At 38.3% G+C, this 14,072-nt stretch overlaps 3 protein-coding genes across 3 annotated transcripts in view; 2 read left to right on the forward strand and 1 right to left on the reverse strand.

The window, feature by feature from the left end:
- LOC123867499 (UPF0389 protein CG9231) overlaps positions 1–14,072 on the forward strand; it is a 212,597-nt gene that overhangs the window by 31,435 nt on the left and 167,090 nt on the right. The gene's annotated exons all lie outside the window — the stretch shown is intronic.
- Positions 301–10,211, forward strand: LOC123867485 (sphingomyelin phosphodiesterase-like). The gene is made up of 10 exons (XM_045909529.1): positions 301–752; positions 1,123–1,262; positions 2,131–2,292; positions 3,270–3,434; positions 3,956–4,321; positions 5,217–5,392; positions 5,904–6,098; positions 6,735–6,905; positions 8,260–8,437; positions 9,766–10,211. Exons 1-10 carry the CDS (start codon positions 686–688, stop codon positions 10,099–10,101), a joined length of 1,956 nt encoding a protein of 651 aa, XP_045765485.1. The 5' UTR covers positions 301–685; the 3' UTR covers positions 10,102–10,211.
- On the reverse strand, positions 10,242–13,712 carry LOC123867494 (ubiquinol-cytochrome-c reductase complex assembly factor 1). Its single transcript, XM_045909543.1, has 5 exons — positions 13,453–13,712; positions 13,217–13,384; positions 12,374–12,652; positions 11,266–11,460; positions 10,242–10,391 (listed from the first exon to the last, which is right to left on the reverse strand). The coding sequence occupies exons 1-5, from the start codon at positions 13,477–13,479 to the stop codon at positions 10,311–10,313; spliced, it is 750 nt and encodes a 249-aa protein (XP_045765499.1). The 5' UTR covers positions 13,480–13,712; the 3' UTR covers positions 10,242–10,310.

Here is a 14,072-nt window from a genome sequence, read left to right on the forward strand (position 1 = left end):
AACAGAAGGGCAGACAAACATACATTTTTATATATAAGATAATTAATTATAAGTTATCTCGAGATTTTATTATGATTGTTTTTTTAGTTATTATAATTCTTTGGTGATTTAAAATTTTAGATACAATATCCTGATTGATCTTAGATAACAGGGTTTTTGATTATAAATTTGGTTAAGTGTGAATCGAGCTTTTTGACAAAGTGTTTTCTAAGTAATTCTATTCCATTATGCATGAATAATGAAATAAGAAATAGTTTATTACATGTAGAACAACTTAAGGTGCTTAAGTCAAGAGTTCAGAAAACAGATTCTATTAAGAAGAGAAGACACTCAAGAGTTTTTCTTTTCATAAGTCAAATTGTCTTATTAATAGGCACCACATAATATGTACCCAATACTATCTGTACCTATTGAAAATAATTAGGTATATTTTTGATATTTTTGAGATTCATTGAGTCAGAAGTTTGAAGATCAGTTATTTCACCAAGGAACTCTAATTTAATTATTGTCAATTTGACTATGACTCACACTTTCCATGTATTCATCAACACCTGCATTCGCGTAAGTACCTCGCTTCAGTTACCAGTGGTTCTGGTCGTAGCCACCAGGTCTTCGCAGTGGTGTTACAACACTGATGCATTTGTGAATATATTCTGGCAATTAGTCTGGACGCCGAACTGGCAAGATGAAACGTCTTTTAGGAATCCTACTGATAGTAGGCTCAACTATTGCAAATCATTTTATATCATCAGGTAAGAAAACAATAGTTTTTTATACTTAAATAGTCTGACGAATTAACTGTCCACGGTTTGGAAATTTCTTAACAAATTACTGACTGACGGTTTAGGAATTTCGTCATCGTTAGAAGATAATAGCTTTCCTTATCAGGAATTTTATAAGTACTTACTAAAAAAAATATCCGTGATACTATAGTGTAATTACATTACACAAGAAGGTATTCATTAAATAAATAGTTGTGGGTCAACCAGCCTCGTTTCACTACATGGTTAGTGGTGGGATAAACTGCAGTAACGATAATATCTGGCAGATACATTAAAAAATAAAAATGAAGTGAGTAGGTAGGTGTATAGAGAAAAAGAATAACGTTCTTTGGATTTTCAGATGATCTCCAAAAAGTGTTTGTGAGATATGTCAAGAACGAAGCATCTGAATATGATTTGCAAATTGTCCAAGATGCCATTGCCATCTATTGGCCAGTGTCAAGCGCGCCGCAAAATCAAAACAAAAGAAGACCTGGAGAAGTATTTCTTTTTAAATTCTTATCTATCGCATAAAGAAGCAGCGATAGCCCAGTGGTTAGAACGTCCGCCTCCTAATTGGAGGTCGGGGGTTCGATCCCGGGCACGCCCCACTAACTTTTCAGTCATGTGCCTTTTAAGTAATTAAATATCACTTGCTTTAACGGTGAAGGAAAACATCGTGAGGAAACCTGCATACCAGAGTTCTTCATGTTCTCAAAGGTGTGTGAAGTCTGCCAATCCGCACGAAGCCAGCGTGGTAGACTGGCCTAAACCCTTCTCATTCTGAGATGAGACCAGATGAGACCCATATTCAATAGTGGGGCGGAAATGGGTTGATCATGATGCATAAAAAAGCGGTTCAGGAGAGGTGACTGTTGTCACAAGTTGGCGAATCACAGCTATCTGAGCTCTCGCGTCACATCTTCACACCCTCCCGCGCCGCATTCACTACCGCATGAACTTGCTCAGTTATGCGTTATGCCTGTAGCACTTATTTTATCTGTAGGTAGGTTGAGGTTCCTAGTTACCTACATTGTTAGTTCGTCACATTTGTTTGGATCAGATAAGATTACGAATCCAAGCAGCGTCTTCCTCAGTCACAATTGGAAATACGTGTTGAATGTTGATGCTATCATCCACATTTTCTTTGAAGAACTCGAACTCAACACGACAAATTCATCAAAATCAAAAATCTTTATTTCATTTAGACCAATTTGTAGCACTGTAGTTACGCGAACGAATGCGCGATTATTGTAAAAGTCCTTTCTATTTAGTAGTAGATGGCGCTAGCAGAACTAGAAGCCTGAATGGCACTTTGATAGTCCTCATTATTGTTATTATAAGCTTTAAATTAGTATAATTATTCCAGAGTGTTGACTGCCTAATATGCCGAAGCGCATTCGGAGCACTTTTCGACCTAGTTCGTGAAGGAGCATCCGACCAGACCCTGATCGGATCAGTATCACATTTATGCGCCTCTCTCGGATTCGTAACCCCACGAGCTTGCCGCGGTATCATTGAATTGAATATCGTGAGTATAACAAATTGTGTTACTGTATCTAAGTCTCTTAACAAAGTATTCTATACCTACCTACGTATATCGTATCAAGGTATTAGAATGGCGACCTCGCTCCGGAAAGGTGATCAGACGTCATCAAACGAAGTCGCATGGAGCAGCTGGATTCAGGCGGCGCAAGACCATGGCTTGTGGAAGTTCGCACAAGAGACCTACGTCCAGCTGTGGATGTCTATTGGATGACAATGATGAAGATGATAATAGTCTTATCACGTCAGTTTGAATCAGTCTGATTACTACAAGCATTTGTCATACATAAGACTGCTCGAGTAGTTACGACCGCTCTGCGCGATAAAGCAGTCGAGCAAGGCATACACTGACTGTAACGCGCAACGGGGGAACCGTTATCTCGTTCTAAGGTTGAAATCTATAGAGCGCACTTTTACCTTGCTTAGACTTAAGTTTCAGTTAAAACGAGACAATGCCAGCGGTATAACGCCAATAATGTCTTAAGTCTGAGCAAAGGTAAAGTGCGCTCTTATAGATCTCAGCCTAAAATCCTCGTTATCTTAAGCACTAATATGAGGACACCGTAACCGTGTTTACTGTGATTACCTAATTCGCCATGAGATTCGTAAATTGTAGCCTGAACACCTCTTTTTTCACTGCTTTTAGCGAAGTCTATTTTTCTTAAACGAGGTATTTGTTTTATGGCCTCCAAAAAACTATATAAAGTTTAATCAAAATGGTGCATGGGAATCACACTAATATTATAAAGGAGAAAGTTTATGGTTTCTATGTGTGTTGTGTATGTATGTTTGTTACTCCTTCACGCAAAACTACTGGACGGATTGGGCTGAGAATGGCAATAGATTATACCCTGGATTAGAACATAAGCTACTTTTTATCCCGGAAAATCAAAGAGTTCCCACGGGAATTTTTAAAAAACGAAGTCGCGGGTATCAGCTAGTAATGTGATAATTTTGTTGCAGCCAATCCTTACATACATAATTAAAACGACACCACAAGCGTTACCGAGAACATTTTGCGGTTTGGTGTTACAGCGTGGCGATAATCCTTCTTTCTGTCCTTATGATGATCCCAGATTTGAGTGGACCGTTAATTTACCCAGACGCTCTAACAGAAGAATAAAAAGAGTAAGTTTAAATGATGCTAGTGAGGTTTATGAATTGTGGTTCAGTAAACTACTCGATAAATGAATTCTTTTATTGAATAGGCGTTTCTGTTTCTAAAATCTTAATGATAAATTTTACTAGGATCTTTCTTCGAGCAAAATCCATTATGGAATTAGATTCAGCTTAAAAATACCGGTGGGCCGGGTTTAAGATACTTGAATGGCGGCTACCCAATTATGCCAGTCGGGATATGCAGCGTTGGAAGATCCTCCAATTAGGTGAACGATCTCATGCGAGTAGCTGGTAGTCGCTGGACACAAGCGACATAAGACCTGGTTCTGTGGAGATTCTTGCAAAGGATCTTACAGCAGTGGATGTCTATCGTTTGGTACGACGACAAATTACACAAATCTCATACCTAACCGAAACTCCGATCACTATTTATAAGGAAAGTCTGCTTTTATTCTAGGCGAGTTTGACCGACCGCAAGTTACAACATCTAGTTAATTTAGTTTAGTTAGTATTTCTTAATACCTTCACAGGATTCCGAATCTAAGAACACACCACTGACGATAGCTGTCATCTCAGAAGCACACATAGATCCACTGTACCAGCCGAACGGCGTGGCGGACTGTAACGAACCAACTTGCTGCAGGAAAGGACAAACGCCACGCACGCATACATACGAACTCACTGGAGAATCTTTAATCGAAGATGGGGTTACTAGAATAAACAACAAGGAGATGCTCAACTTGGGTATTGCAACCGAAGTTAGAAATAGGACAAAAGTAAAGCAAGTAGATAGAAGAAATTCCCCACCCGCAGGATTTTGGGGAGACTATAGAAATTGTGATACGCCACTTTGGGCGTATGATGACGCTATACAGAGGGTTGCTGCAGCGCATAGGGTAAGTGGCGAAATGAGAACGATGCATGGTACAAGGTTGCTGATAACTAACCTAACTATAACCCCAATAGCTCAGCCTCAACGGTTAAGGAGCGTAGTATAGAAGCACGCGTTATTTTGCGGAAGTCCATGATATACAAGGAACCAAAAGCTTAATTTGCTATAATCCGCCAAAACAAAGAAATATGTATGGTGCAACATGCAGCATGCGACATGCACCGCCCACACCCAATCGCAACACCACTCCAGTAGTGTTAGGATTTGTGTGGTGCTGCGTGGTGGTAGTGCGTGTGGCTTGCTTGATGGCTGGCTTTTCCTGCATGTTTATCAGTGGGAGGGCGGGCGGTGCACGTCGTATGCTGCATGTTGCACCATACAGATTTCTTTGGTTTGGCGGACTATAGCAAATTAAGCTTTTGGTTCCTTGGTTACGGAGCGGACTGAATTCCGAAAGGTCGCCAGTTCAAACCCCACCCGTTACACTATTGTCGCGCCTACTCCTCGCACAAGCTTTACGCTTAGTTCGAGGGGAAAGGGGAATATTAATCGTGATTAACATGGTTAAAATTCTTTAAAAAAACTTACTTCATTGGCCCAGTGGCCCAAAAAGTGTCTTGGTCTACGAATACCGATTTGCTGTTATGTACGATATTGTTGTCTGTCGCCCCAAATCTCACTGCCCGATCTTCTCATTATCCTTTCAAAGTGTATACCCGAAGTAAAGTATAACTTAATTAAAATACTAAGTAAGTATAGTAGGTAAGTATGAAGTTTAAATGAAAAAGAAAAGGCGGGTAAATTAATTTGGAATAGGCAGGTACTACTACATTAATTTAAGGAACAATACCTAATAATAATTATTTATTAAGTATTATTAGTTACCTAAACATTTTCAGAATATAGATCTGGTTTATTACATGGGAGACAGCATCGATCACCACGTGTGGGAGACAACTTATGAGTTAATAAACGATGTAAACGCTCATGTTATCAACGAAATGAGAAAAGAATTTGGAAATAATGTTCTAGTTTTACCGTCTATTGGAAACCACGAGTCACAGCCAACGAACCAGTAAGTCCAAGATAATCTAATCGGAAGAAACAAGAAAGTAACGCGCGGTTCACGTTTTTCCATTTTCTGGATCCGACTGGTGCGCGTCGCGTCGTCTACATTATCCTATTCAATTATAAGGCGTAAGGCTTTTTCCGCATTGAATCCGATCCGAAACCGCGAATTCTCGATTCTCGAGCTGCTTTAGTATCTTCTTGTTGTCCAGTACAACGGTAGGTAGTAGGTTACTTCGGATCGAGAATTCTCGGATTCGGCCTTATTGCACTTTATTGCACATTACATCGATGCATTTAGTACATATTTTTATCCGAATAAAACCAATGTTAATAACTAAACTGAAGTAATAGAATAGAAGTAGACAGATTCAGTTTTAATTCCATAACACATATGTAAGTTAATAATAATTACAGTGCTTAGTAATTATCTAATGTAGGACATAATTAGAACAGCTTTTGATCGAATTAAGTAGGTATATTTTGTTTAAAAAAATTTAATGATTTCGACTTTTCAGATTTGCACCAAATACCGTCCGAGGCGAGAAACTGAACACAACTTGGCTCTACGAGGGTCTGGCTAGGAAGTGGGACTTCTATCTAAGTGCCGAAGCCAAAGCGTCGGTGCGTGAGAGGGGCGCCTTTGCTATGCGTGTCAGACCTGGACTGCGCGTCATCTCTGTGAATAACAACGTTGCCTTCAAATCCAACTGGTACTCTATTACTTAACATTTAGGGATGACATTAGGGAAATTAAGTCAAGTTTTCTCATCGTCAATTCTTCAATGCCTGAAAACAAAAGTCCGCAACCAGTGTACCCTTCCCGTCCTCACCTACGGTGCTGAAACGTGGACACTGACAAATAGCCTTGTTCACAAATTCAAAGTTGCTCAGCGAGCTATGGAGAGGGCTATGTTAGGAGTTTCCCTGAGGGATAAGATCCGAAATGATGAGATCCGCAGGAGAACCAAGGTCACTGACATAGCCCAAACTATTAGCAAGCTGAAGTGGCAGTGGGCAGGCCATGCCTGTCGTAAAGGCGATGGCCTTTGGAGCCGGAAAGTCCTTGAGTGGAGACCGCGTTTAAGCAAGCGTAGTGTGAGACGCCCTCCAGTACAATGGACCGACGATATAAAGCGGCTGGCGGGAAGTGGCTGGATGAGGAAGGCTGAGGACTGGGTGTGGTGGCGCTCTATAGGGAAGGCCTATGTCCAATAGTGGACGTCCATAGGCTGATGATGATGATGAATTAAAATCAAATGAGCATAAACTTTGTATTTAATCTAATCATAAACATTTGGTCTTGTGAGGCCCCTAAATATTAACAGATAATGAACCCAAACCTGTAGGTGGCTGGTGTACGATCCGTTAGACGCAAAGAGGCATTTGGACTGGCTCGTCCGCGAGTTGCACAAAGCCGAGCTGGCGGGCGACAAGGTGCACATTCTGGGGCACATACCGCCCGGGGTTCACGACTTCACGTACACGTGGACTAGAGAGTACAACAGCATCGTTACGAGGTATACAGTACTACATTATTGTTCTTGCAACTAATGAGCGGGCCTAAAAACTTGTGCTTACGTCGTCGTATAGGTACATTGACATAGCGTAGTGCGTGCCTGTCAGAGCAATCATTCGCGAGCAAACGCACACATTTACTTATAGGTTCCAGGGAGAATTAGAGAGTGAGGGAACTCCCGGTTAGATCCTGAATCGGCAATATGTCAAATATTAGGCTGTGGTGACGTAAAATCAAAGAAATTGTATACGAGTGCGCGATTTTGTGAAGTAGTGATGATAAAAAAATACCTGGCTAAGTTTGTTGTGGACTCCTCAGACCTGGCCGCACGTTTGGAACCCTCGTAGCTTTAGCTATAACTTTACGGAATTAATTATCAGTATCACAATTACGTACATCACTATTATCTTATAAATCCGACAATTGGCAATCAAGAAATTTAGGTACTTACGAGTACCTACCTACGAAGCCTATTTTTAACCCCCGACCCAAAAAGAGGGGTGTTATAAGTTTGACGTGTGTATCTGTGTATCTGTGTATCTGTGTATCTGTCTGTGGCATCGTAGCGCCTAAACGAATGAACCGATTTTAATTTAGTTTTTTTTTGTTTGAAAGGTGGCTTGATCGAGAGTGTTCTTAGCTATCATCCAAAAAAATTGGTTCAGCCGTTTAAGAGTTATCAGCTCTTTTCTAGTTTTCTTGTAGAAAAGAAGGTTACATAACCGTTAGGTTCATAATATTATGTCAATTGACAAATGTCAAGCTGTCAAGATGGACGTTGCCTACATAATTATTTATTTGAAAATTATTTGTCGGGGGTGTTGAAAATTTTTAATTTACACTTGTGAATAAATGATTTGACTTTGATACGGCGGAAATGGAAGTTTTGTATATGTATGGGCATAGAAAATGTTCACGAGGCTTCCAATTGTTTTTTTAGGGTTCCATACCTCAAAAGGAAAAACGGAACCCTTATATAGGATCACTTTGTTCTCTGTCTGTCCATCATGTCTGTCAAGAAACCTATAGGATACTTCCCGTTGACCTAGAATCATGAAATTTAGCAGGTAGCTAGGTCTTATAGTACAAATACAGGAATAAATCTGAAAAGCGCGAATTTGTGGTTAACTATATCATGTAAAAAAAAATTAAAATGTGTTTCAATTTTCAAAGTAAGATAACTATACCAAGTGGGGTATCATATGAAAGGGCTTTACCTGTACATTTTAAAACAGATTTTTTATTTTTTTCATGCACAATAGTTTTTGATTTATCGTGCAATATTTTGGAAAAATACCTGAGTATGGAACCCTTAGTGCGCGAGTTTGACTCGCACTTGGTCGGTTTTTTTTTAGATTCGCGTCGACGATCGCCGGCGAATTCACCGGCCACACGCACGGCGACGAGTTCAAGATATTTTACAGCCTGGAGAACGGCCGCCCCATCAGCGTGGCGTGGGGCGCGGGCAGCGTCACCTCCTACACCAACTACAACCTTAATTACAAGATAGCCACCGTCGACCCCAGGAGCTTCGTAAGTATACATAACTCTGGTCTAAGACGACTCGGTCGACGGCGAGCGTTAGAATCTGTAATTTATATGGAAGTCGTGTGTATGCGAACGGAGTTGCGGTCGGCTACTTAGTCGACCGTGCGTAATGGCTCTAGTAGAATGTGTAGTGGTGGGTTTTCTTGGGATATTAGTGTGATAGGCTCAGTGATCCTTCCGCATACGCTTTATTCTATACGCATACGACTCATACCTATTTTTCTATGAGCTCGTGCCACCTTTCGTTTTGTACTTTGTCCTGCGGTCTAAGACGCCATAATACAAATTTTATTAAGTACTAGAAGATGCCCGCGGCTTCGCCCGCGTGGATTACGGTTTTTTAAAATCCCGTAGGAACTCTATGATTTTCCGGGATAAAAAGTAGCCTATGTGCTAATCCAGGATATTATCTATCTCCATTCCAAATTTCAGCCAAATCCATTCAGTAGTTATTGCGTGAAAGAGTAACAAACATACACACACACACATACAAACTTTCGCCGATTTGTCGATTTTAGCGCCTTCATCAATACAATAATTGTAAAGTTTTTGCAGGAAAAATTGGGCAGGCGCTCTCTATAGTGTTATAGGTATTTTCACTCTATTTGATAAAATATAATACTCGATCACTCCAGCAAATCTGAACTGATTTTCACAAAAAATCTGTCTGTTTGTACAGTCAGGCTAGTCCCAGGTAAAAGTGAAGATCTGATGAATAGTTTCGGATATGGAGGATGGAACTCCTCGACGGGCAGCAGCAAATCAATCGCGATCAGTGTAGTAGGTAGCTTAGTAACAAGTGTAAATTAAAAATTTATAACACCCCCGACAAGTGAAGGTTACAGTAACTAGAAAATAGCTGATAACTTTCAAACGGATGAACCGATTTTCTTGGATTATAGCTAAGAACACTCTCGATCAAGCCACCTTTCAAACAAAAAAAAACTAAACTAAAATCGGTTCATTAGTTTAGGAGCTACGTTGCCACAGACAGATACACAGACACACGCGTCAAACTTATAAGACCCCTCTTTTGGGTCGGGGGTTAAAAAGTAGCATTTTAACGGTACATAATACATTATACTTACATTCTAATTTCTCCCCTATTAGTAACTGACTCGATTTCGGTAAAAAACTGTTGGTGCCTGAACTTCATAATTATCGTTCAGAACATTTCGCTAGGTAGCTTTATGTTTTTAATATGACACATTTGTCTATGGAATATGTATTATAATCAGTTCAACTAATAACACTTATAAGAAAAATTTTAGTGTGCTAATAAGCACTTTATTTCTGGTTTATTTTGTTCCTAGGAACCGACAAACTTCGTCAGCTACATATACAACCTAACGGAAGCGAACCTGACTCCAAACGTCCGTCCACGTTGGTTCCAGCTCTACGACCTTCGATCCGCCTTCGGCCTACGAGACCTCTCCCCTGCATCCATGGACGCACTAGTTCGTAGAATGGCCACGGAAAGAAATCGACATCTAATAGGCCTATATTCCAAATTTCTCTTAAAAATGAGCGATAGAAGATGGCCGTATTGCAATGATTGGTGCAAAATTGATAACCTATGCAGATCTGTGATTACTGTTCTGTGGCGTCGTGAGAAATGCGATGAACTTCGACGGCTGTACTGGTTTTAATAAATTGTGTGACAAAAGATCATCATAATAATTAATATCTTAGAATTTGTCACTTCTGCTATAATTTGACTTTTGATTGGCGAATAAATTAAAGGAATTTAAAAACTTAAGTATAAGGAGTACTTGAATAAAATACAAAAAAAAATCTGCTTATTTTATTAACAACTTCCTATCCTAACAAAAATAAATAATTAATTTGCAAATGAACATCAGTGGTTGAGTATACTTAACCAGTCGATTTGTGGCTTCCATCTCAAATCTTCGCTAGGTATTTTGTCCAATACAGATAACTGAAAGGTAAAAAAAAAAATCTCAATTCTTAAAAGTGGAACTAATACTAATATTGTAAATCCGAAAGGGGTTTGGTCTTCTAACATTTCGCAACCCATCTGTTGAAAAAAAAAAAGCCGGCCAAGTGCGAATCTGACCTTGCTCATTTAGGGTTCTGTTCATATTATGAAAAATATATTTTGGGTGTTATATATGTTAGTTTGTTTTGGTCACAGTTTACAAACTAATAACTATGTACTTTATAAATGGCTGTTTTCAGTATTTGTTGACATTATGGTACATACCCGATCGTATATACCAAAATTTCATATTTCTAGACTCTAAAATGGTTTAAAACTGACAACTTAAATGGCCCCCATTTCTTTATTTTTTAAGATAAAAAAAATACATATATTCACACTTTACTTAATGAGTTACCCCACATGCTAGGGTAAGAAAAGAATATTTTTTTCAGGTCCTTTTTCATGTATGGGAGCCCCCCTCAAAAATAATTTAATTGAATTTCTAATTCAATATTCGGTTTAGGATCAGTGTTCTAAAACAAATACCAAAACTTCAGGTTTATAACAACTGTTTGTCAGTCGACAGCTAGAGACCTGTGACAGGCGGACAGATAGACAGCAGTGACATTAATAGGACTTCGTTTTTACCCTTTGGGTCCAGAAGCCTAAAAAGTAGAGCCCATAAACAATGATGATACTATTTGCAACAACCAGACAAGTGCAAGCTGAATTTGCAAGTTTCTATAATTCTAAATTTCAGCTTTAAACCTAAATAGTTTTGGAAGATTACAGCTGTGATAGGTCATTCCATAAGTGGTTTTTTAACTTTTAGTGTGAAATACAGTGCAGGGATAAAGTAGTGAAATTTTACCTGATGTCTTATAAAATGTACAATCTTTAACACATGATCAGCTTTAACGTCTTCTGCAAGAGTGTAGAATCTCCTCCAGACAGCTGCGGCTAACACTTTGTCGTCATTCAGCCCTTCGTCGTATCCAACTAAGGAAGCTTGGAACTGCTCTGACAATTCAGACACTTGCTTTCTTGCTATAGCTGGATTTGCACCCTGGAACGATTATTTATTTATTATCAATTAAGTAAATTGTTTTACAAAAAAATGTAGATGTGAGTTTTGTAATTTTATTTGGATTTAGAAGTGAGTTTAAACGTGTGCTACAAATCAAGTTTTTGTAGTAAATCTAATATAATTAGTATTATTATTACAATACAAGATAAAGTTGAAAACTAAAACCCAACTGCGATCGGTCGTCTTAATAAATGCTGAAATATTATAGTAAAATTGATTTTCTGTCGCTTGGTATAATTTAATGTTGTAATACATTTATATTTATGAACTCAAAAATTTTTTCCTTTATCATTTGACATCCCACTCGATACAATAGCAAAAAAAATTTTGGAGACCCCTACTTTTTTTTTAATGTAAAATCTGTTAGGTCAATTTTTTTCATATAAAAAGTAGCCTAGTCACCTAGACCTTTACAAAGAATCAATTGACACCTCATTCATCAAAATCGGCCCAGTACTTTAGGCGCTACGGTGGTACACACAGAATCTGGATACAAACATACATACATACATAGACTGCTAAAATCATAACCCTTCCTTTTGGATTTGCCGCAGTCGGCTAAAAATTGGTATATAGAAATCAAGTGTTCAAATGGGACCATAGTCATGGCAAAAATCTTAAAATGTTTATTACAAACTTCTACATTTTGCATTTCCACCTTAGACTGCATTGTCACCAAGATCAGTCAAGACTCTGAGAGCATCAAACAAAGAATAGATTGTTGAGCCTCAATAGATCAACAGTTAAAGGAGCGGACTGAAATTCGAAAGGCCGGTGGTTCAAACCCCACCCATTGCACTATTGTCATACTTACTCCTAGCACAAGCTTTACACTTAACTGTAGGCTCATGATAAATATGGCTAATATTCTTTATTTTTTAAATATAGATACCTCTAATAGCTTAATCCTGTTTGCAACGTCAGCCCATAAAGCCTCTATGATACAGTTCCTCACAAAATGTCCATCTCCTTTCACATACTTTTTCTTTTCTGTGCCTATTGAAGTGACATCCTCCGCCATATACCTCACCAGTAACAGCCATACGTGCAACTCTGTGACCATAAACCATGAGGCAAACGTGTCTGGCAGTTCAAGCTTCTCAAACCACTCGTTATATGCTACTCTGTCTGGCACACATTCATAGAGAAAATATCCTGTGAGCTTGAGGCGCTTAAAAAAATATAATCAATATTTATTTTCAGTAACTTACTAGATCTACTATATGATACTTTACGCTAATAAACTTAATAATGGATGAGACTCCCTCCGCGCAGATATATGTTTAAAAAATCCTGTGGCAACCATGATTTTTACGTGAAAAAAGTAGCTTATGAGTTAATCCACAGCATAACCTATCTCCATTCTGAATTTCAGCCAAATCTATCCAGTAATTTTTGCATAAAAACAAACATACACATAAAACAAACCTTCACCTTTATAATATTTAGTGTAATGTGAAAGTGTACATGTGATATCTTTTCACAATCCATCTGAAGCTACTTTTTGTCCCATAAAATTATAGAGGTCCCACAGGATTTTAAGACCTTTATGATTTTTGATACAATCAACACTGCAATTATGAATTTTGTTAGGCAATAAAAGTGGTTGTAACTGGTTGGCTATCAACTTGTGAAAGTGAGGTTGTAACAGGTTGGCTGCCACTTTATAGTCTAGAAGAATGTGTACAAGAGAATTAGATTATAAGATAAAAAAAATATGAAATTGATAACACACTGTTCTTTCTTGATCCATCCATCCCACAGCTTTCATAAATTTCTTTATGTAATTGTCCTTTATTGTTACCGTACACTGTTCTCTTATACTTATAGGTGTTGTGCAAGGAGAGATAGAGCATGGTCTTGCATAATCAATCTTAACAGAGGCTCTATGGCGCCATAATATCTAAAAAATAAGATTTTATGTGAAAAAGTTTTGTAAAACTCAGCCTACTGATTGAAAAGGAAACTCACTCCAGTAATAATGCGGCTTCGATTCATTTTTCTGACTTTTTCTCGATCTAGTTAGTACATAGTACTCCTGTTTCTAATTTAATTATTAATGTAAAGCCGATACAAAATAGTACATTTTTAGTTCTCACACTTATTTAGTTATTACTTTTGTTATTATTTTAGAATAGGGCCTTGTAGTCGTGTTTATCATTGTAAAATAAACCAAGCAACAAAACAAGCAAAGTCACGCAAAAAGTGGCTAAAAATAACAGCGAAAATGAAAACACCGAAAGTTTTTTTTTTTTCTCTCGTCTGGCTTTACCCTGATTAGCCAACGAAGTCGCCACCGAAAGTTCTATCTAATCTATTCGATCATCATCCTATATGTTATTGGTCTGTGATATTATGTATTTTCTATGTATTTGATTCTGAAACGTCCAAAACGTCTTGAATGATTTGAAAGTCTGTGGAATAATATGTAGTCTGTGGTCTGTGCCACAGGTTTGTGGTAGTATCGATTAATTCTGACACATTATAGTCGATACTAGAGCTAATTTCTTAAACTGGACTCTTTCAAGTAAAGATTTTTATATAAACCTGTGAGGATGATACTGCCATTGTCGCAATTGAGAATGCCATAA

Source organism: Maniola jurtina, chromosome 8, assembly GCF_905333055.1.
Source record: "Maniola jurtina chromosome 8, ilManJurt1.1, whole genome shotgun sequence".
NCBI lineage: Eukaryota > Metazoa > Arthropoda > Insecta > Lepidoptera > Nymphalidae > Maniola > Maniola jurtina.

Coding starts and splice junctions, on each gene's coding strand:
- LOC123867485 (XM_045909529.1), top strand. CDS start 686: ATGAAACGTCTTTTAGGAATCCTACTGATAGTAGGCTCAACTATTGCA. Junction 753..1,122: donor AAATCATTTTATATCATCAG/GTAAGAAAACAA, acceptor TTGGATTTTCAG/ATGATCTCCAAAAAGTGTTT. Junction 8,438..9,765: donor CCGTCGACCCCAGGAGCTTC/GTAAGTATACAT, acceptor TTTTGTTCCTAG/GAACCGACAAACTTCGTCAG.
- LOC123867494 (XM_045909543.1), bottom strand. CDS start 13,479: ATGAATCGAAGCCGCATTATTACTGGA. Junction 12,653..13,216: donor GGATGGATCAAGAAAGAACA/GTGTGTTATCAA, acceptor TATTTTTTTAAG/CGCCTCAAGCTCACAGGATA. Junction 11,461..12,373: donor ACAGGATTAAGCTATTAGAG/GTATCTATATTT, acceptor TAATCGTTCCAG/GGTGCAAATCCAGCTATAGC.